Here is a 21,892-nt window from a genome sequence, read left to right as displayed (position 1 = left end):
TATATTTTAGATTTTATATATTTAAAATAAATGTTTATTCTATATTTAGTTATATTTATCTGCAATTAATTACACAAATTTAAAAATTGAGTTTTAATAAGTTGTATTTTTGTAAAATTACTTGTAATATTGAATTTTAAGTAATATGTATCAATAAATAATACTCCATGCATAAAAATTGATTTTTAAGAGTATTTGTCAAATACTTTATAATATAGCATAAATAATAATTAAGTATTTCGTTAAAAGTTAATGATTATTCTAATTATATTTTTAGATTTTTTCGATTTAAAATGAAATGTTTGTTATGTATTTAATTATGTTTATGAATTAGTTATATGAATTCAAACATATAACTTTAAAAAGTTATACTCATGCATTATACTTGTAATCTTAAATTGTAGGTAATATGTATCATTCAATGGTACTTAATGCATTAAAAATACTTTTTAAGAGTTTTATTCAAATATTTTATAACATAACAAGAAGGGTATTCGTGCAATGCAGCAAGATACATTTCGATTTGAATGTTTCATTTTATTTTTTGTCTTTGACGATATAATACGGTTTTATGTGGTTTTGAGAAAACGATAATTTTTTTATTTTTGAATAAAATATAATTTTGAAAAAATATATTGATATTAATAGAAATCGATTTTCCCATGCCTCGGCCAGATGATGTGTCTATTTCAAAAATTATGAYTCCTCAAAAAATCAATATTTGTTCATGATATTAATATTAAATTAACTATTTAAACGTTCTCGTTTTTTTGTGCAATTTCGTTAATTCAAATTATAATTATAATTTAATTTAGTATAATTTTTTATAAAGATAATATTTAAGTATTCTGTTAAAACTCAATGATTTTCATAATTATATTTTAGATTTTTATATTTAAAAATTAGATGTTTATTCTGTATTTGATTATGTTTGTCTCCAATTAATTACATAAAGTTTTAGTAAGTTGTATTACTTGTAATCTTGAATTTTAAATAATATGTATCAACAAACAGTACCTCATGCACAAAAAATGATTTTTAAGAGTTTGTCAAAGCCGTAAAATGTTGATCAGATGAAGGGTTAAGATAATTTCTTTAATTCAAACATTTACCACTTTTCAAATAAACATTTTCCTATATACATATACATGTGTGTATATATATATACACACACATACATGGGGTTGGGTTTTTTAACCAAACAATTAGTGTTAATTATGTGAATTGATCTTGACCATTAATCTTTAAGATCTACGGATTAAATTGATTGATGGATTTTTTTTATGAAAACAAGAGTGAATACAAGTAAACAACTGTATTTTTGGTAACGATACAAAAGAATTGTTTAAGGAATCAAGTTTGTTCTCGGTGTCCATTTATTGATTATTACATTAGCAAAACATGTAAATCAATTGACTGTTTAATTTATACACTAGAAACATTGTGAGCAAGTTTAAATGAGTCCTTTGTGTACATACCTACGAACACAAGTTTTTTATATGAATAGATATGTCAATAGATGAATCGTATGTTCATCCTATGCATATGGACACATCTAGTCATTCATGAAACATGTTTATGCATGAATAGTTTGCTGCAATCAAGAATAATTTGATCAGGTGGATTTTCAGCCATCGTCTAATGATCATAACGGATAAAATCATGGAATAATTGAAAAGTGTATAGAATCATGAAATAATTGAAAAATATAACTATCAGTTACTATGCATTAAAAGCAAGACCAAATATACCCACATTAAATACCAAAACCATGTGAAGTAACCAAATGTATAACTTGTTTCTAGTTGGTGAATAGAGGTTTGTACATAAAATAACATTGAAACTTTACATCAAAAAACTGTGAAGGTAAAAAAAACTCCGGACATTTAAAATAGTGTTTTATTATAAATGTTGAATGTTATTTTAAGTGGTTGTTAAAAAAGAGTTTGGTATTATATGATTTCAATTCTCTCTCTCTCTCTCTCTCTCTCTCTCTCTCTATATATATATATATATATATATATATGTGAGACGAACTCCATCTCCATCCTCGTAATGCATGCGCTAATTAATTTTAATCATAAATTATAATTATAGTTATATTATTTCTCCACTCAAACAATTTTGCTCATTCTTCTTCTTCTTCTTATTATTATCATAAATGATATATACTTTTAACTTAAATTAAGAATAACAATCACTGGACTTGCCATACATCTGTTATTTGAGAATTCTAAAACAACAATTAAATTAATAGTAGAAGAAAATTATGATGATGACAGTGGCAATGGCAATGGCAATGACAGTGATAGGTGTTGTAAATTATACAAAGTTACAAAGATTCAAAAGATAAAAAGGAAATATGTGAAGGTTTGTGTCTAATTAAAAAGAGTCATGATCCAATTATTAAATTTCATTGCATTTTTTCTTAGTTTAAATAATAAGATAATATGAATGAATTTGTTGTCCCTTCATCTCCTCCATCCTCATCAAACACTTATTTCTAATACATCAATACATATCCATGTATATAAAAGCTTTTCATATAAAACATTTTTTTTTTTTTTGTTATTTTCACAAATATATATTGCATCCATTCCATTGTCTGGTTTTTCTATATTATATATTATGAGAGATAGATAATTGAAAGAATGAGTGAGAGAGATAATAAAAAGAGGGTAAAGTTTTGATGAATTACAATCTTATTGGGTAAAATAAATTAAAATCGATAAATATGTATTCAAAAGTAAAAATAAAATTGATGTTGGGTTTGAAGTAGTAATTTTGTTTGTGGGTGTGGAATTTAAAATTGGGGAATGAAGGCAAGAAAGTGGGAAGCGAAAGGCTTTTTGTTAATGAATAATAGCAACACTTTCTTGAGAGGTAACCTCCCCATCTTCAACTACTCATCATCCATCTTTTCTCTTTTATACCCTCCCCTCTTATATTACCAACCTTCCTTTTTTTTAAACCCTACGACATGTTTTTGCGTTAGACTTTCCAATCCATCATCCTCCTCATCATCAATTTTTTTTTTTTTTTACTAAAATATCATCAACATAGATGTATATAAAGACTTAATTATTTGAAACTCTATAATCCATAAGATCTATCATAAAGCATTAATTTAAAGATAATCAATTATATAATTTATGTTATTTATTAGATAAATATTGATGTTAAAAAAAATTCAAATTTCATATATATATATATATATATATATCATCTTCTATCTTATGCAATATACATGGACAATTAAATGTGCACACAAGGTGAATATATTATAAACACAATGAAAATAACCTTAATGGACAATTAGTAGATTGTTCTCTCATTCTCGTAAATAACAGAGGTTTTCGTTTGGATCTCCACCTCTCTCTCTCTCTCTATATATATATTATCAAATTCAACATGTGCTCTTCTACATCCAATCCATCGATTTAATGAAACAAAGAATTGATGAAACACTACACACAAAATGCAAAGTTTAGTCTTATATTTAAACTAAAAGCAAGATACATATTTTGTGGTTCGTATAACTTATTTCTTGTAATCTTTTATTGTATTATTTTCGTTGTTAATCGTAAGTTTCTAAATCATCAAGTTATATACAATTTAACTAATTTTATGGACCTTGAAAAATAGTGTTCGAAATTTTTGGACTCAACTAACCCTTCAAAAAATTCCCTCATTGGACTATAATTAAATAACCTTATATTTATAAGATAATAGGGTGTATGCATTTGTAAAAGAATTGCATTTGTAAAAGAATTGCATTTAAAAATTTTAATTGTTGTTTTGAAGGCTTTGTAGTTGTAATGATGTTACCGAATAGAGTCATAAGTTTGAACTCAAAAAAAGTTAATAACTTGGAATTGTTTAGAGGAGGGTGGAATTGGATGGATGGATTGCGGATATAGATAATGGTATTGGGACATTTTTACAACCATATTCTACTCATCTTTGCTTTTACAGATGCTTTGCAACTCTCTCTCTCTCCCTCCCTTTTATCATTTTCCTTCCGCATTGATCCATGATTCGCTTGAGATCTTAAGTCAAACCCTTCAAATAATTACTCATTAATTAGGGCTAAACCCTATTTCACATCTGGGTTTTTTTCTTCCAAGAATCTTTTCTTTTGGGTCGATCCTCCCATCTGGGTTTATACCGGTTGGTTCAACAGGATAACATAATCCTATATTCCAATTTAGGTCTGCTTCTTGATTATCTTGTTGGTGTGTTTGGGATTTCTCATCCCTTTTTCTTACTGTCTGACCCCCCCTTTTCGCGAACTTGTGGTTCGGATAAGATAGAATCCTCCCTCACTCATCTTGTTTCACAATCAGTCTTTTGTTATTTGAGTTTAGAGATTAGTGCTAAAATCTTCTTCTTCCCAAGTTTGAACCTTCCTTTTTTTCATGTTGGATCCTTGATTAGACAGTTTATAAAGATTTGACAGTAGGTTTTCCCTTTTTCTTTTTCTTTTCTTTTTAGTTTAATTTTTGTGTATATATTCTTGAGAAACCAGCTGTTATAAGTCGAACCCTCTTCCTATTTTACATCTACTGTTTTGGGAACTTAACCTTTTTTCTCTTAGTTTACTTCTGTGGATGAGTTTTATCCATCTGATTGGATTTGGCTTAAAAGTGGGTCAGCTTCTTTTGATGCTATGTTGCTCGTTTCTATCAGTGATCTCGACGAATTGCTTCACTAATGGTGTAGAGATGAAGCCTAAGAGTGGGTTTATTGGAATCAGTACTAGTACTCGGAAGATTTGGATGAAATTTCTCGAGATCTTGGCAGGGAACAGCTCCAAGATCCATCATCACTACTATCAATATATTGGTTCAAGAAAAGTTAGAAAGACATGGTGGAGGAAGCTTTTGATCTTATGGGTTGCATTTGGTACAATTGTTTCTTTGTGGTTCTTTTGGTATTTGAGATCTCAAGCCATGGAGAAGAGGAAAGAAACACTAGCAAACATGTGTGATGAAAGAGCTAGGATGCTTCAAGATCAGTTCAATGTCAGCATGAATCATGTTCAAGCTATGTCTATTTTGATCTCAACTTTCCACCATGGCAAAAAACCTTCAGCAATTGATCAGGTACTCTTCTCTTCCTTCCTTCATTTAGATTTAGGTATAAAAATGGCTACTTTCCATTTCAAGTGCTTAATTGTTCCTTAATTCAAGATCATGGCTTTTGCTGTCTTATGTGATCTTTCAATTGGGTTATTTGTGTTGAATTAGAGTTTGTAATTGAACAATTTTTAATGTCTGAATCAAACTCCAGATGGTTAACAGTCTTTTTTTGTGGAATTAATTAACAGGAGACCTTTGCTAAGTATACAGAAAGAACTGCTTTTGAGAGGCCACTTACAAGTGGGGTGGCTTATGCTGTAAGGGTACTTCATTCAGAAAGAGAACAGTTTGAGAAGCAACAAGGATGGACCATAAAGAAGATGACCCCAGTTAATAAAGATGAGTATAATCCTGAAGAATTGGAGCCATCCCCAATTCAACAAGAATATGCCCCTGTTATCTTTGCACAAGATACCGTTGCTCATGTAATTTCGCTTGATATGATGTCAGGAAAGGTATTGATATCTTTACTCCATGATCCTATTTACTATTTCAAAAAGAAAGAATGGAATGTTTAATCTCTGTTTTGTTTGTTTGTTTTCAATAGGAAGATCGTGAAAATGTGTTGCGAGCTAGGGCATTAGGAAAAGGGGTTCTGACCGCCCCTTTGGATCTTATAAAGTCAAACCGGCTTGGAGTCATATTGACATTTGCTGTTTATAAGCGAGATCTTCCCTCAAACGCCACTCTAGAGGAAAGGATCCAGGCAACTGATGGGTAACTAATTTGCTTCAACTTCATTGGTTTATATAATTATTTGTTGCTAAATTTAGTAAGTAGGAGTGACGTGATGTTATTGGGACAATTGAGCAGTTACCTTGGTGGAGTATTTGATATCGAATCATTGGTGGAAAAGTTACTTCAGCAGCTTGCAAGCAAACAAACCATCTATGTGAATGTCTTTGACACGACTAATATATCAAATCCGATCAGTATGTATGGTACTAATGTCTCAGACACCGGTTTGCACCATGTTAGTCCTCTCAATTTTGGCGATCCCTCAAGAAAGCACGAGATGCAGTGCAGGTGATTAATTACCTCTCTCTCTCTCTCTATATATATATATATATACACACACACACACATATATATATAGGGTTAGGTTCAGGGGAAAACCATAAAAAAATGAATTCCAAAGATTTCCATCTTTGGACAGTTGGAGATGATTCGTGATCGGATCATAAAAACCCACTTTCCGAATTTTTAGTGGCATGTTTCGGTCCTCTTCCCCAACCCCTTGGGGTTATCCTGCACTTGGAAAAAGTAGAAAAAGGAACCGAGGAACACCCTAGTAACCGTTCATCTAGATGGTATGCACGTGCATACACGTAATTGAAGCGGTTTCTTGGTTTTTATGCACATGTGCATACCGGACAAATTGCTTACAAATTACCTGTATGCACATGTGCATACCGTCCAAATAAACATTACCAGAGTGTTCCTCAGTTTTTCATTTTTTGCAGTTTTCCCCGAACCTGACCCTATATATATGTATGTATGCATTTAAGTATATGTATTCAAAATTGAAGTTTTTTTTGACATTCTCATGAGTGCTTGCTAAATCCAGCATGCAAATACTATGATGACACATAAAGACAGGATCTTTTTCATGATCTGATGCTCCGCTAAATATGTTTTTTCCCAAAATTACCCTTATGCTCAAAATCACCGAGTTATGTTTTACTTTAAAGGGGTACAACACTCGAGTTGGAAGATTGTCTATGCATTTTCTTTATTTAGAAGGCCTTTCATTTGTATGTTTAATTTTTCAGCCTTTTAGCTAAAAATTATTTGAAGTGTAAGATATGTGTGTCTGCTAATTTTGAAACTATGTAGGGCTATATGTTTTCGCACACATACATACATACATACATACATACATACATACATAAGTGTATATAGAGATAGATTGGGACTTGTAGAGTATTAATGTCTTTTTTGGTGGTACAGATTCAAACAAAAACAACCGTGGCAAATCTTAGCGCTATCAACTTCTTTTGGTATCTTTGTGATTACCTTGCTTGTTGGGCATATCTTTCATGCAACTGTAAATAGAATAGCCAAAGTTGAAGATGACTATCTTGAAATGTCAGAGCTCAAAAGACGCGCAGAGGCTGCTGATGTGGCCAAATCTCAGGTATTTTTGTTTGCCCAACTTTATGAATGTTTACAAGTCGGTTTTTATGATTACTAACTGTCCTAAATCGTTGTTACGTTTGAATTTTCTGTAGTTCCTCGCTAATGTTTCCCATGAAATCAGAACCCCAATGAATGGTGTTCTTGGTAAGTTATTTCACAAATATTTTGGTTTTTTTGACTTCCATTTAGAATTTTAATTAACGGTTCTCTTGTTTGGAAATAAGGGATGCTGGATATGCTTATGGACACTGTTCTTGATGTAACACAACAAGATTATGTTAGAACAGCTCAAGCTAGTGGAAAAGCTCTAGTTTCACTTATAAATGCGGTTCTTGATCAAGCCAAAATTGAATCTGGTAAGCTCGAGCTCGAAGCCGTCCACTTCGATCTTCGGGCTATACTAGATGACGTATTGTCACTATTTTCAGGGAAGTCGCAAGAAAAGGGACTTGAGGTTAGCATCTTATCTCATTATTAGACATGAGTTTTAACTGATTGAAGAACTTGAACTCATTTTCCTTTCCCGTGCATAATCACAGTTGGCAGTTTACATATCTGAGAAAGTCCCAGAAACGCTGATTGGTGATCCAGGGCGATTTCGTCAAATCATCACAAACCTCATGGGTAACTCTATTAAGGTAGGAGTAGGACACATTTTCTGTTTGTTTTCTGATAATAATGCTAATAATAACAGTGGACTTACGTTTTGATTTAATGGCTAGTTCACGGAGCAAGGGCACATCTTTGTAACAGTGCATCTTGTTGAGGAAGTAATGGAGTCGATAGGTGTAGAGACTGAACCATCATTGAAAGACACATTAAGTGGACTGCCTGTGGCTGATAGAAACCGCAGCTGGGATGGGTTCAGAACCTCGAGTCAAATGGTGGGTCCATGTGATAATATTACTTTGATTGTATCCGTCGAGGATACGGGTGTTGGAATCCCGCTAGAAGCACAATCTCGTATCTTTACTCCGTTTATGCAAGTGGGTCCCTCCATTTCCCGTATACATGGAGGAACTGGTATTGGTCTAAGCATCAGCAAGTGTTTGGTGAACCTAATGAATGGCGAGATTGGGTTCACTAGCATCCCAAAAGTTGGGTCCACTTTTACGTTCACTGCTGTTTTCAGCAATGGCTGTTCGAATCCAAGTGAGCAGCAAGTCAACACTTGGTCAAAGTCGGAGTTTCGTGGCATGCAAGCGATCATCGTGGATCCCAGGCCCGTACGAGCTGCGGTATCAAGATATCACATCCAACGGCTAGGAATGCACGTGGACATTGTGCCAAATTTGACCAACACATTCTCTATGTTGAGCAATGGAAGTAAAGTGGTCCACATGATCCTGATTGAAGAGGAAGTTTGGGATAAAGATTTAAGCTCGTCGGCGGTGTTTGTTTATAAGTTAAGAACAGTAGATCACAAGATTCCTTGGAAGCTGTTTCTTTTAGCGAATTCGATTGGTGGGTCTCGTGGCATTTCTTGCCCACCCGTCATAACTAAACCGTTAAGGGTCAGCATGTTGGCTGCATCTTTACAACGAGCGATGGGTGGTAATAAAAGTACCGCCCGAAATGGAGAGGTCCCGAAACTATCTTTGTCAAAGCTGTTGGTGGGAAGGAAAATACTGGTGGTGGACGACAATAATGTGAACCTACGAGTGGCTGCGGGTGCGTTGAAGAAATATGGAGCGGAAGTGGTGTGTGCGGATAGCGGGAGGAAAGCTATTTCCCTGCTAAAGCCGCCTCACTCTTTTGATGCGTGTTTCATGGATATCCAGATGCCCGAAATGGATGGGTAAGCATGTTTTCATATGTTGAAACTATTGATTATATTCAAGATTTTGACTTTTAAGTTCATATTTATTTTTATGACTTCACAAGTCAAACCATTCATGGATATGCGACATTGCCTTTCTTTATTGGCCCATAAATTGACCACATTCGAGGAATGGGCTAGACCGGGTCATTTCTCAAGGATTTTTGATACTTAGAATATTTAGTGTTATTTAAAATGTCCTTCCAATAATAAGTAGTAAGCAAAGGAATGTATTGATGAAAAGAAACGTTATCTAATGCAAAAAGAGTAGATGTAGCATTTATGTTACAACACTTCTGAAAGAAAATTGTTCATTTAAATTCAAAATTTACGTAATAGTACTTCAAAGCCGTTTAAGATTCCTTTATTTCGTATTATTATCAAAGGGTATTTTGTATATTTGACAAAATGGTCGGAAATAGTTTTAACGTTTATTAGTTACATTTTGAGTTTGGTTGCAGGTTTGAAGCAACAAAAACGATTCGTGAGATGGAATACAATGTGAATAATCTTATCCAACACGGGAAACTATTATTGCAAGACTATGCGAATATTTCAAACTGGCATGTTCCAATCTTGGCCATGACTGCTGATGTTATTCAAGCTACACATGAACAATGCCTAAAATCTGGAATGGATGGCTATGTCTCTAAACCATTTGAAGCAAATCAACTTTATCAAGAAGTTTCAAGATTTTTCCTATGAACCTCCTCCACCCTACGAAACTAACTACGAGTGTGCCTGCCTGCCTGTTTTTTGAGGCATTTTGGGAACGGGGTTCAAGTTCTGCGCAAGGGTAAGTTCCTTACCCTCTACCCTTTTCATCATTCTGCAAAACTTTGATCTACGATGCATCAATAATCACATACACACAGTAGTATAGTAGCTGTAGTTTGATCAACTTTCGTTGTTCCTAGGATCCTCATGGTCTTTCAAACTGTCTGTGTTTGGCTTCTTGTTAGAAACTAACCACTTTTCTTTCGAAAATGCAAAAATACACTAGTCTGCAAGAGCAAGTGATTTTGGACAAACTATTACAGCAATGTAAATGCAACAAAAAAACCCATTGGATTTCACATGTTTTTGCCCAAAATAGCTTGTTTTTTCAAGATGAAGGGTTACAGAAAAGGGATTTACTAGACTTGTTGTATAAGCACCTATATGATAGCACCCAATTTTTCCGATTCGGCGGTTTTTAAGGCTATGCCATCCTAGCAGCATGAGTGTAGACTTGTCCATCATTATTTAGTGTGTATTTAAGATTCTTGTTTTATAATTTCAGGAAAGTAGTTGTGGGAAGGATATACTGGTGTACATAGTGATTTTATCGGTGGAGATTTGTTCGTTTTGTAGAGCGAGTTAGATACAGAAAACCAATTCATTTGGCTCCATGTAGTTTTGATCTCTATTTTCTAGTTGTCATCAGAAGATGGGAAGTTTGTTGGTGGTCCTTTCTTCGGCTGATACATAATTCAAAGAGAGGATCCTCGCCTTTAAAGTAGTCGATGGAGGAGGAGGAGGAATGAGTGAATGAATGTGTGGTGACGGTATATATCCTTGACTTGAAAAATAAATACGGTTACACGTAATGAATGAACGAACGAATGTATTTATGTATGTATGTATGTATGTAGTAGTATACACTTTTCTTTCAGGTTGAAGCTGGTTTTAGACACCAAAAGTGTATTGTTTGGTAAATTTGTGTATATACATAAGATTTGCAGACTTCGTTTTTCGCTCTTCAGTTACTGCAACACATCCACTGCTAATAAATTAAAAATGCATCTCTTTTCATTGTTTTATTTGTAACCTGCAACTCGGTCTACACAAATAACATTATGTAAAAGACAAACCAGCCAAAATTGTAATTTCCATGATGTGGTTGTTAGACTTCCAAATTTTATCTGTATCAACCCTGTTACGTCACGATACACGATCTTTAGATATATTTCACAAAAGAGGTTGCAGCTTAGATATTAAAAGTCTTGCTTGTGGTCAATAAATTCAATCCTCGTTTTCCATTTTACGGAATGAACAATAATTCAGACTAGGGACTGTTTGGTTGGGTTTTTTTATTATATCCTATATGAATAAAGCAGACTGTGTGGATTAATCTGTATAGATTGGGAGAGTGTTTCTATAGATGAGAATAAACATGTTTTTTTAATTGAGGGACAAGTATCGAAAAAGTTTGGCTTTCTGTATAACACATCTCCCTAAAAACTTGTTGAAAAAACTATTTTTTATATCATTAAGTCATCATCAAACAATTATGTATTGTTGCTTGAATAAACTGTGAATCATATTAAGTTCATTAAGCTGCTAAAAAACAGACGCTAGTGTTCCCTCCTATTCAGATACAATAAGAAAACCATTTATGTTACTTACACTTAATACAACATACATACCCAATTCCGAAACCATACTAAACCCCCCATCTCTTTATACACAACAAACTCATGAATCATTCATGTTAATAACACTCATCCAACATTTCTTTCTTTCTTCTACATAATGAACTTATTTAACTCCTCATTTTCGGAAGTTGAGGCTGCTTCGCTCTCTAAACGTTCGTGTTCAGCCTGCATAATTACCCAAAATTGTCAATGAATGCCGTCAGATTGTGAAGACACAAGATGCTAAAAATGTCCCTACAAGACGCATCATTGAATCTTTAAACAACTGACTGAAATAAGATACAAATATTGGTGCTGTATGAAGAGGGCCCACCTTGGCTTGCCGATATTTTTGAAGCATGCGGCGATACTGCTGACGTGCTTGTTGAGAGTCCACCATGGAGAGCACCCTCGAGACGGCTTCATCAATAGAAACATCCACGTTCTGTTTCCGAAATACCTTCACAATGTCTTCATCTTCACCGTCATCAAGGGTTCCCAGTTCTTGCTTGAATCCCCGCAAGCCCACTCCCTTCCTACGCCACCTCAGCACAACTTTCTCAACTACACCAACAGCCCAACAGAAAACCTTATAGTTTTTCCGTACCTGATGACCTCTTACATGAGCCTGCCAAAAACAAAAACAATGAGAACTAGATTTTCTTGTTTTCTATGATTTTTACTGTGGATGTGTGTGATTATCATTCCTAATATATGTGAATACAGATGGGGGGGAGAGAGAGAAGCAAGTCACCTGAATTTTCACTACTTTCTGGCGAAGTGCAAGAAAGTCTTTGCGGCCTTTCCAGCCTCGATATTTCTTCTGGATAGATAAAGCAGCATTATGATCGTTTCCATTCCGAAAAGTCAACTTTGATGCTGCTGAAAGTCCCTCGATGTCACTTGGAAGAATGCCATATTCGTCTCCAGTAGCATATCTGGTGGATTCTTTTTGTTGCCTCTTCCTGAAAGAATGTGCCCTGAAAGCAGATTGTATGCGTGCAGCAGCCTGTGCTGTATTCCTAACAGCAGCTAAGGTGTCCCTAAGAGAAGGATCCTCGTCTGAAACAAGATTTAGTTTTGAGATACTATCTACGGTTCTTTCTGCTTCGAGGTCAGCTGAATTTCTAGAAAGTTCACTTTGTTGCAGCTTGAGGGTTGGATGGCTGGTTAGTGACACCTCTGAGAGATAACCTGCGAGCCCCTTGTGTCCACATGTGGCAGCTATAGAAGCTGGGGTTTTCCCAGTTGGGTCTAGTTGACTTGGATCGGTAACTGCTCCAGCAGAAGCACCAGAAGCCAGGAGTTCAGCTACCATTTTTTCCCTATTACAGTACATGAACAGCAATCAATTCATGGTTTTGCACCTGGGAAACATGAAATACACACACACACATACACATCAAGCACTACAGCAACATATTGAGACTCATAATTTGCGGTCTAGAAGATTCTAGAAGAACATACACATAGTTCTATGTTGACTAGTCATGTTAGGAGCTGATTAATGCCTTCAGAAACTCTTATGGACGATGAAAAGGAAGAACATTATATGTTGGACTACATAATGTCAACAATGTTTACTGGCAAAACTTTGTTGAAGTTACTGCCTTCAACGTGAAAGTCCAGATGGAAGTGACAATAGGAAGACATTGCAAAAAACATAACTTAAAGCAGAGAAATATTTATCAGTAAAATAGTTGTATAATGGTCACCTTTAGACTCCTACAAACCTGAAACTACTTGAATGGGTATGTAGATAAAAAAAAAATACATATTGGCCATGTTTTATTTAATTTGCAGTGAAATATAGTTCTAGTTTTGATATTATTATCCTGCAATGGAAATGTAATTCATATAAGTAGATTGTGACAGTCACCGCCATGTGGAGCTCTTGCTTCTTGGAAGTCTAATGCATATTTTTTCAAGTGGATTACCTGCAATGCCAGATCTTTACACTATTCTGTCTGTGATCAATTTAATCATAAAAAAGGGTAGACCAAATATACAAATAAGATGACTTACCTTCCAAATCTAGCAGCCCAGTGAAGCGCAGTCCAGCCATTAATGTCACGAAAGTTTACGCCAACTCCCGAGTTAAGAATTGGGGTCAAGGCCCATCCAAATCCCAACCCAGAAACCATGTGTATTATCCCTTGTTCTCTTTTGGACAAAGCTGGAACAGCACTCTCATCCTGCAATCTAGAAGAAAGCCATTGTTGCAACTTGTCTTTTAGAAGTTCTTCCAGGAGCCAATCTGTTGTGTTAGATGATGCCAAACTTCCATCTAAAAGAGCCTCAATGACTTGAGACCATGAGTCTTCGCTAGCCATTGAACTGACCAGAAGATCAATTCTGGTCTTTCCTTCTTTATGCCTAACTTGATCAGATAGTAGCATCTGAACAAATCTGACAAGTAACAATGATTCTTCAGAACTCCTACTGAATTTTTTATCTGTTTGATTAGTATGTATATAACTGCTTGGTTTGTCACAGTATTCAAACTCCCTGATCTCACTACAAGATTCTCGATTGCCAGAGGTAATACAAAGACTAACTTTTCCAGGCAAGCAAGGAGGAGCATAACAACAGAGGACTCCTTCTTGAATAATCTCAACAGGAACTTCTGTGTCACCAAACATACAGTACCATTCTCTTTTGGCTAGATCACATGTGAAAGTCCCAATAACCAGTACCTGCATCAAGAAACATGCACATATATAAGCACCGTGTTGACTTTTTGACTTGCCTATAGCATTTTTTGTCTTTTTCTACCCTCACAGCCCTATTTATATGAGAAAGATTTACAAACAAATCAGGATGTGTGTGAAGGGAAGGGCTGATGAGTTCCAAATCCTGCATCAACATTTTTAATAGTTGGAATTTGTGTATATTGACATTCAAACAAGCGATATTTGAACCAGCATGCTGTAACAAAAGACGAATGCAATTTCAGCAAGGAGATTAGATTGACTCTTGCTTTCAAACTTAATCAAGCTTGAGATTGTCTTATAATTTGTTAACTTTATTATTACACAGGTGAGTAATTGGTCAAGTAAGATTGATAATGCAATTAGAAACTATTATTCAGATGTGACAAGCAGTGAAGTTGATGAGAAAATGTATGAACTGGGTTGGATTGGATAAACGGGTCAAATGGGTTGTGTTGACCCGTTCAACTTTAGCACCCCTTTTTATCCTTCCTTTTTACCATTTCGCTTTCTATTTTATTGCCTCGAAAGATATTGACATGAACATGCATATAACATAAAAACAATAATGTTAAGTCTTATTAAACTAACAAATATATCAAAGTATTGAATTATTTGACGTATGTAACAACTGAAATTTATAGCATCATAAAAGAAATTATATATGAAAATCAAGATATTGTGAACATTTAAGTTCTTTTCATAAAATGATAAAAATTGTTTGGAAAGTCAAAAGATAAAGTTTGTTTTTGCAGGGGGGAAGTGCAAAAAGCTATTACGAGTTAATTATTTATTTAAGATATTCAAAAGAAATTGTAATTCTCAAATTTGACATGGACATGATATTTTACCTTTTTATTTTCATAATAATTTATTATCCTAAATATGTGTTTTATTTTAACATGATCTTATTTTATAATCTACAACAACAATTTTACTAACGCCTCAAAGTTAAAGCAAGTTACATATTTGACTCTTTATTTTAAATATGGATTTCCTCTCTAAATGCAAGTACTTCAACTTTTCTAAAGGAGTCCTGACCATATATGTCAAAAGGTAGATGTTATAATTTTTATGGGATGAAAACATATGAGATAATAATTTTTTTCATCAACCAAGTTGAAAAGGGAGTGTCAGGTGTGCATGGAATGGGGGGGAAATTGTGATTAAAGGGGGATAGAAGAGGTAGGATTAGAGGTTGGGAATGGGTGGGTGATTCAAGTTTTGTCAGGGTAGGGGGTGGGGGCAAGGTTATAGCATGTTGACAGATGAAGGTGTACTTATAGGAGGGTATATAGGTTGGGTTTTAGTTTGAGAAACCAAATTATGCGCTGTTTTACCCATTAACTTATGTTTTGCTCACTGCAACCCAGATTTCAAAATCATGGCTCAAAAGGGCTGATTTTGTTTCAAATAGGCTAAGTTTGCCAGGTAATATTTGCAACTATCATAAAGGAACAGACACAGGTAACTCAGGAAAAAAATCCTTATATAACTTCAATGAATATACCTTTGTTGGCTCAGATGCATAGCCCCATTGAGGGGCTATCTCACGAATAGTAAATTTCTGCTCTTGCGCAATGGTTAGACTTGAAGCTGATTCGAGAGGCATTCCACCCTGTCCTTGCCCAAACATCGTGGAGTAGAAGTCCGGGTAACTGTCGGACAAATTTCTTGCAGGGGTATATGCAGGAAATTTGAAATCTTCAAGTTCATGAGGCAACAATATGGATGCTGGATATGGAATTGAGTTGTCACAGGTTTCAAAGTTCCGTGACTGTGAAGATTCTATTTAGAATATTGAAATCAACAGGTTGGATAAAATGCTTGACTTACAGTCATTATTTGCACTTGTATATCCATAATTGTACTTCTCTTGCTCTTCCACTGGATCTCTTCTTGGTTGAGGTAGCAGTACTCCCTGTGTGCATGACACAAATTAAAAATGCACTAAAATAATGGAACTTGAACAAATAAGATAAAGGTGACAAATGATGGTATCATAAGTATTATTTAATCCATTACACAATAGCGAAAAGTTTGGGTTCTAAGCATGCTTCTATATACATGCATGTCTGTAACTCAGATTCGGCTGCAGTCAACGATGAGCCATGTTCTGAAGATGTAGAACCGTATAGAACACATATAATGTACTGGTGAAAAGAACAGTAAACAACTGAAGTGGAATCAAGGTAAATACTCAAAGAAGAAGATCGATATAAGCTTACATTTCTGTCTGAAGGGTACACAAAATTCTTTTGTGAACCATCACCTACTGCATTCCCATTATATATTAGTACATCGTCCCAAATTGAAGTTTGTTGACTTGTAATAGAAAATTCACCCTCTGATTGTTGCTGGTACTGATGTGCTGTTCCATACTCACCTACACAAATTCTTGCCACGATTAATTTGTGTTCGGCTTTATCTACATTGATTTGAATACAATGCAGATGAAGAGGATGCATTGATAAATGACAAAACTAGCAGCATAGTAGTGAAAATACACATGTCACATAGATGTGAGGTTACAAGAGGATATCTTAAAACCACTGTAAATGAGTGCACCTCCTACAGCAAGGCTCTGGTCAATTAGCTTTGTGATTTTCACAATGAGATTACATGATACATCCGTGCTGTGACAATTATTTTGCCAAAGAAAGGAAACAAACCTGGATATTGTTCAGATGTGTAATTGATTGAACCATCATGCATCCCTCCAGATCCACCATAATCTTGCTCATTAACTGTAATCCCTGATTCATTTGAAATCTCATTTTCACTATAGAATGCACCGATGTCTTTCAAGTTGTCCTCATCCAAACTCAACTGCTCCCTTATCCTTTGCAAAGCCTGATCAATTTCAAAGTTGGGTGAACCGCCAATTTCCTCAGTTACTTCTGCTAAAGTCAAGGGACTTGTCCCATTGGATTTAATAACTACATCCGAACTAACTTCTACAGAACCGGGACTAGAGGTGCTTTCATAAGGTTCACGAAATTGACTAAAAGCAGCAGCAGATTGAGTAAACTGAGTAACATAGGAGTTGGAACTCTGAATAAGAGTAGAAGATCCTGTGGACACTGTTGAAATGGGTCCAGCACTATGCCCACCCTGCAAATTTAAATGGAACTGGTATTTTATAGGAGCTCAAAAATTAAAACAACACCCACAAACTACCATCACTTTTTTAGTAATAACATAGCAGAAAGTCCGCAGGAGAAAGACATTTCAGATACAAATATGACAGATACAAACCAGTTTAAAAACAGGATCTTCATACATACATACATACATACAGGGGTGGATTCAAGGGAGAACAAAGGAGAACAAGAGAGCACATCCGAACCATCCATCTATTTTAATCAAACGTTGCACAACAGAGGCGGTTACATTTTGCCAAAACTAAATCCATGATTATAGGGGGGAAATTACATTCGAATCTGGGCCATCGTTTTTTAGATCTAACAGCTGATAGGGGTTCCCTTGTTCTCCTTTTTTGGGGTTCTCTCTTGAACCTCCCTCCACGTATATGTATTTATAAAAGCTTTACCAATTATATTACGTTTATTTATATGCATAAAGAGGAAAAATTTAGAGTTAGTTGTTCTGCTATAGGTAGGCTGTCCAAATATCAGTTACGTTACTGTTATGTGTATATGTGTGTTTTGGTGTGCCTGCATGTGCACATAGATATAGTCTATAATATATATGTATGCATACGTAGATAGCTAAAACATCTAATTGCATATATGAATTCAGATGGGAATTCATAATTTCATAAAGCAGTTGTGTGCAAAGCAACTTTGAGTCCTATATGAAAAAAAGCAACTTCTAGTCCATAAGTGAAAATAAAGATAAACAGCACTACAGCAGTTTAACCTAAGTGTCTCAACGTGCAAATGAATATAGTTACATACAGATTTCTCGTGGAGAAATTTGGGAATAGATATACATAAGAAGGGAATATCATTTGTCAGAACTTCTGCTTTTTCCATAATCACAAGACATACCATGGTTATATCTCTGTAATGAACAAGTACAATGTGATCCATTGACCTGTCCCATAAGATCAAGAAATGTCAGTCTTATCAGTATATTTTTTTTGAAATATAGATCAATGTTTCAATTTTCAGTGCCAAATTCTTCTTAAAACTAAGTTGCCAGCTGTAAACTAAAGCAAAAGTATGTTATAGAGATAAGCAGATCCACAAAGGGATGAAAGATACTCACGGATCCAACATCCAATAACTACGCCTCTGGAAGTTTGGATTCACCTCACCATGTGCATAATAACAATTTAGAGCTTCAACATTTCCAACCTATACAAAAAAGACTATAAATTGGTATATATTGAACTAAATCAGAAATGAAAGAAAAATACGACCGAAAACACATAAGGGAAATAGAGTTAAAAGTACAAGTCATGAGGTCATTTTGTTTCAATCAACTCTTTCATGATTCGGAAGAATGTGGCATTACATCAATAAGAAGCCTGATATCCTAACAATGAAGTGGAGGGTATTATGTTTCAGTTTATGTACGAAACTCGTGCAACTCAGAACATGACTTATTGCCTAATTGTTTGCACAAAACCGGTAGACAAAATGTAAAAAGTTAGATTCAGATAGATCACATCTTGTAATTTATACTGAAAGAACCATCCCCTTGAGCATATCCATCTGATAATGAACTAGAACACCTACAGTTAGAAACTTGGAATTGACAGATGCATGAATACCTGAGGGCACCAAGATTCGTTATAGAAGTTCTCTCTTCTCTCTCTAGACATATATACCAACCCAAACCAAACCAAACCAGTAAATCCAACTCGCCTCTCTCTCTCTCTTTATATATATACGTGTTGTGTGTGTACAAATAATTTTTTGGGTGAAAACAGATCTTATCATGTTGAAGAAACTTCAACAAAGCTGAAGACTATTTACATTAGTGCTTCAAAAAGATCCTAATCTCAACTAAATCCACATTTGATTCCTAGGCGTTAGAACTATAACCATGCATCAAAAGGGAGAATGGAAAAACCTTTAGCCGTTCATGCGCTTCCCCAACATTTCTTCCATCCTTTTTTCTCCGCCAACTATGACCGTCTTTACGGAAAAACCGAAGGACCCTCTTGTTAAAGAGAAACAAAGACCCGCCTGTAGAAGCATTCAATCAACAAGATAATAATGATATCAGCAAACGAACTGTAGCAGACATATATCTTTTCAACAAATGAACACCAAAGTAGAAATGAAGAACATTACTGGGTGGCTTTTGAGGGGGCTCATGGGTAAGCTGGCTTTCCTCAAAATGCTGAAGTATGAAGAGCACCTCCCCTGGCTTTAACCACCGGATGTGTGCTTCTCGAATGAGATCCATGATGTTATACCCTGAGAATTGAAATCAAAAGAAAGACGTAGAACCTCACAGTTAGGAAATGTGGCCTTATAGATCCCAAAGAGTTATTGATAAAAAGGTATATGTTGTTTACAGGATAGTTGTGGAACTTTAATTTGTCACAATTTTATATTAACATTTATCCTTTCCAGGAAATAACTTAGCAATATGTAGCTAGCTTGAAAGTTATGGAAGTGATGCAACTGCTTGTTATACACACACCCAGGAGACAGGGAGTAACAGCTCAAATGAGTAACAATCAAGTGATATCTTACTAGCCTCTCCCTTGCAAATATGCAAGGGTTGGAGCTAACCACTCTCCTCCAATGCAATGATAGAAAACATGTCTTGTAAAAATAGTACTCCTAGTTAAGAGCCCTGGCCTAATATCTTCATCGCAGAATCATTGAAGAATATCTTTTGGCCATTGATGACTAATAAATATCACAAACATGGTTGTTGGGTTCAACACTAATAACATGGATGCGAACATCTTGCAGAACACAAAAAACTGCTTACTGAATTAGTTATTCGGTTCATAGGAACAACCTCCAACCTACCTATTTGATATGAAATTCAGCACAAGTCAACCCCCGCGTCATATTAGAAAATTCTCCATATATTCTAGCAGATTGTTGATCACTTAAATCACCACATCATAATTACATTCACAAATTGATGGTTCTAATTGTGTGTGACTAAAATTGTTAAAGCATTTGAGTTTGAACATGGATATTAACTAAATCAAGTATGATAACCGAATTTTCAACAACTCAATTTACAAACATATGCTCCATATATGAATCACATGGATACAAGCAGCACTCAACAACTTAGTAGGATGAAAAAAACTTGAAATAACTTGGGGGAAACCAAATCTCACCTGACGTCATCATTTGCACACAAGAAGAGTGAGGGATTCTGATTCGTCGGGCGAATAGGGAGCTTCAAAATAAGTGAACACCGCCAGACAAGTGCAGAGTAGGCCGGAAAGAGATCTGATGGCGACGGAGAGACTAAGATCGCTGCTTTGAATAAGGTAATTACGTTGCAGACTTTGGATAATGAAGAAGAGGAGTGATAGGAACACAAAAACATAAACAAAGAAGCAGAAAATTTTGTTGACTTAGAGAAGGCGGTAGGTGGTCGGGGGAGAGGGAAAGTCCGGCGAAGGAACGAGGCCGGAACGGAGTAACGGTTGCGGCAAACAAAAAAATATATATATCTTTTTCCTATCGAAGTTAATTAATGATCTTTTAAAATTAGTATTATCAAAATCAAGTCGACCACTCTTATCTATTTTTCTAAAAGCAGTAAAATTATTAAAGAAAACTAGTACAACTAGCCGTAAAACTACTAAAAAAACTAGTAAAAGTTAAACGGCTAGTCGTAAAACTAATAAAAAAAAACCTAATAAAAGTTAAATGGTTAGCCGTAAAACTATTAAAAAAACCATTAAAAATTAGACAGTAAAAATTATTAAAAAAACCAACAAAAGTTAGACGGAAGCAAGATCAGATGTAACAAACAAAATCAAATTCAAAATAAAAAGAGGAGAAAATTGTATACAAACAAACAAGCGAATAACCTGAGAAGTTCAACTAAGAGTTAGGAGTGGAAGCGTCAGCCGACTGTCTCAAGAGATTTTGGATAACGATTAATTATTGCCCTCTTAATTAAAATTAATTATAATTATATTTTGTTTTATTTACACCCTTAAATAAATAATATATTTTATTTTTGCATTTTGCAACTTTGACATCTCAATGAATAAAACCTTTGGTCCCATATCGATTGTTTAAGTTGGGATGATAAGAAGACGTCTCTCACTAAATTAAATGATAAATAAATAAATAAATAAGAATGATTTATTACAAGAATATAAATTATATATATACTTAACTTACTAATTGTTAAAAAAAACTGAAAACAAATAATTATACATAATATTAATAGATACTTGTTATAGTCCATGATTTACATAAATTTAAATTTAACCGAAAAGAAAATGATAAAATGGATAGAAATTTGAATACCATGGAATCGTGAGTGACACGTGCAGAATATGTGCACTAAACAACTTCTTGGTCTTCACCACATGACCCATTTCATTGTCTTTTTGTTGTTTTCCGGTGAATTGGATTTGGATGTAACCTTCACCACCATCTTTGCCGACATGATTTCTCTTCACCGGGGGTGGTTGATGTGACTCTTGACTGGTTGTGGTAACATCACACACCTACAAAATAATTGAAACTTGACATAAGGTCTAAGGGCCACTAAAAA

General features: G+C 34.7%; 2 protein-coding genes across 8 annotated transcripts; one reads left to right on the top strand and one right to left on the bottom strand.

The window, feature by feature from the left end:
* Positions 1-4,015: 4,015 nt before the first annotated feature.
* LOC112524475 (histidine kinase 3) lies at positions 4,016-10,827 on the top strand. 4 transcript variants are annotated; one of them, XM_025134301.1, is made up of 12 exons: positions 4,016-4,458; positions 4,690-5,105; positions 5,330-5,596; positions 5,689-5,858; positions 5,955-6,167; positions 7,092-7,278; positions 7,373-7,424; positions 7,505-7,734; positions 7,820-7,918; positions 8,003-9,078; positions 9,561-9,895; positions 10,382-10,827. In XM_025134301.1, coding segments are annotated over exons 1-11 (2,955 nt in total). In that variant the 5' UTR covers positions 4,016-4,457; the 3' UTR covers positions 9,805-9,895; positions 10,382-10,827. The 4 variants fall into 4 exon arrangements, with proteins under 4 accessions (XP_024990069.1, XP_024990071.1, XP_024990070.1 ...); XM_025134303.1 differs by having other exon boundaries at positions 4,016-4,462; XM_025134302.1 differs by having other exon boundaries at positions 4,016-5,105; positions 7,092-7,141; positions 7,235-7,278.
* A 551-nt stretch (positions 10,828-11,378) lies between these two features.
* LOC112525108 (calmodulin-binding transcription activator 4) lies at positions 11,379-20,778 on the bottom strand. Of its 4 annotated transcripts, XM_025135068.1 has the most exons (14): positions 20,490-20,778; positions 19,474-19,599; positions 19,250-19,365; positions 18,440-18,528; positions 18,220-18,265; positions 16,879-17,320; positions 16,551-16,592; positions 16,435-16,481; positions 16,043-16,127; positions 15,717-15,940; positions 13,521-14,191; positions 12,250-12,820; positions 11,830-12,123; positions 11,379-11,681 (listed from the first exon to the last, which is right to left on the bottom strand). In XM_025135068.1, the coding sequence occupies exons 1-14, from the start codon at positions 20,500-20,502 to the stop codon at positions 11,607-11,609; spliced, it is 2,841 nt and encodes a 946-aa protein (XP_024990836.1). In that variant the 5' UTR covers positions 20,503-20,778; the 3' UTR covers positions 11,379-11,606. The 4 variants fall into 4 exon arrangements, with proteins under 4 accessions (XP_024990836.1, XP_024990835.1, XP_024990838.1 ...); XM_025135067.1 differs by having other exon boundaries at positions 16,435-16,592; XM_025135070.1 differs by having other exon boundaries at positions 13,521-13,690; positions 16,435-16,592.
* Positions 20,779-21,892: the final 1,114 nt, after the last annotated feature.

Source organism: Cynara cardunculus, assembly GCF_001531365.2.
Source record: "Cynara cardunculus var. scolymus isolate 2C chromosome LG 13, CcrdV1, whole genome shotgun sequence".
NCBI classification, from domain to species: Eukaryota; Viridiplantae; Streptophyta; class Magnoliopsida; order Asterales; family Asteraceae; genus Cynara; species Cynara cardunculus.
The sequence above is the reverse complement of the archived record's forward strand: the minus strand, read 5'-3'. Positions and strand labels throughout refer to the sequence as shown.

Bases quoted from the DNA above. Each gene is read 5' to 3' on its own strand.
- LOC112525108 (XM_025135067.1), bottom strand. The intron at 14,192-15,716 runs GTATATTCATTG...TTCTTGATGCAG, and splicing joins ATGCATCTGAGCCAACAAAG to GTACTGGTTATTGGGACTTT. The intron at 12,821-13,520 runs GTAAGTCATCTT...GTACTGTAATAG, and splicing joins TGGGCTGCTAGATTTGGAAG to GGAAAAAATGGTAGCTGAAC.
- LOC112524475 (XM_025134300.1), top strand. From the start codon at position 4,611: ATGAGTTTTATCCATCTGATTGGATTTGGCTTAAAAGTGGGTCAGCTT. The intron at 5,597-5,688 runs GTATTGATATCT...TGTTTTCAATAG, and splicing joins TTGATATGATGTCAGGAAAG to GAAGATCGTGAAAATGTGTT. The intron at 7,279-7,372 runs GTATTTTTGTTT...AATTTTCTGTAG, and splicing joins CTGATGTGGCCAAATCTCAG to TTCCTCGCTAATGTTTCCCA.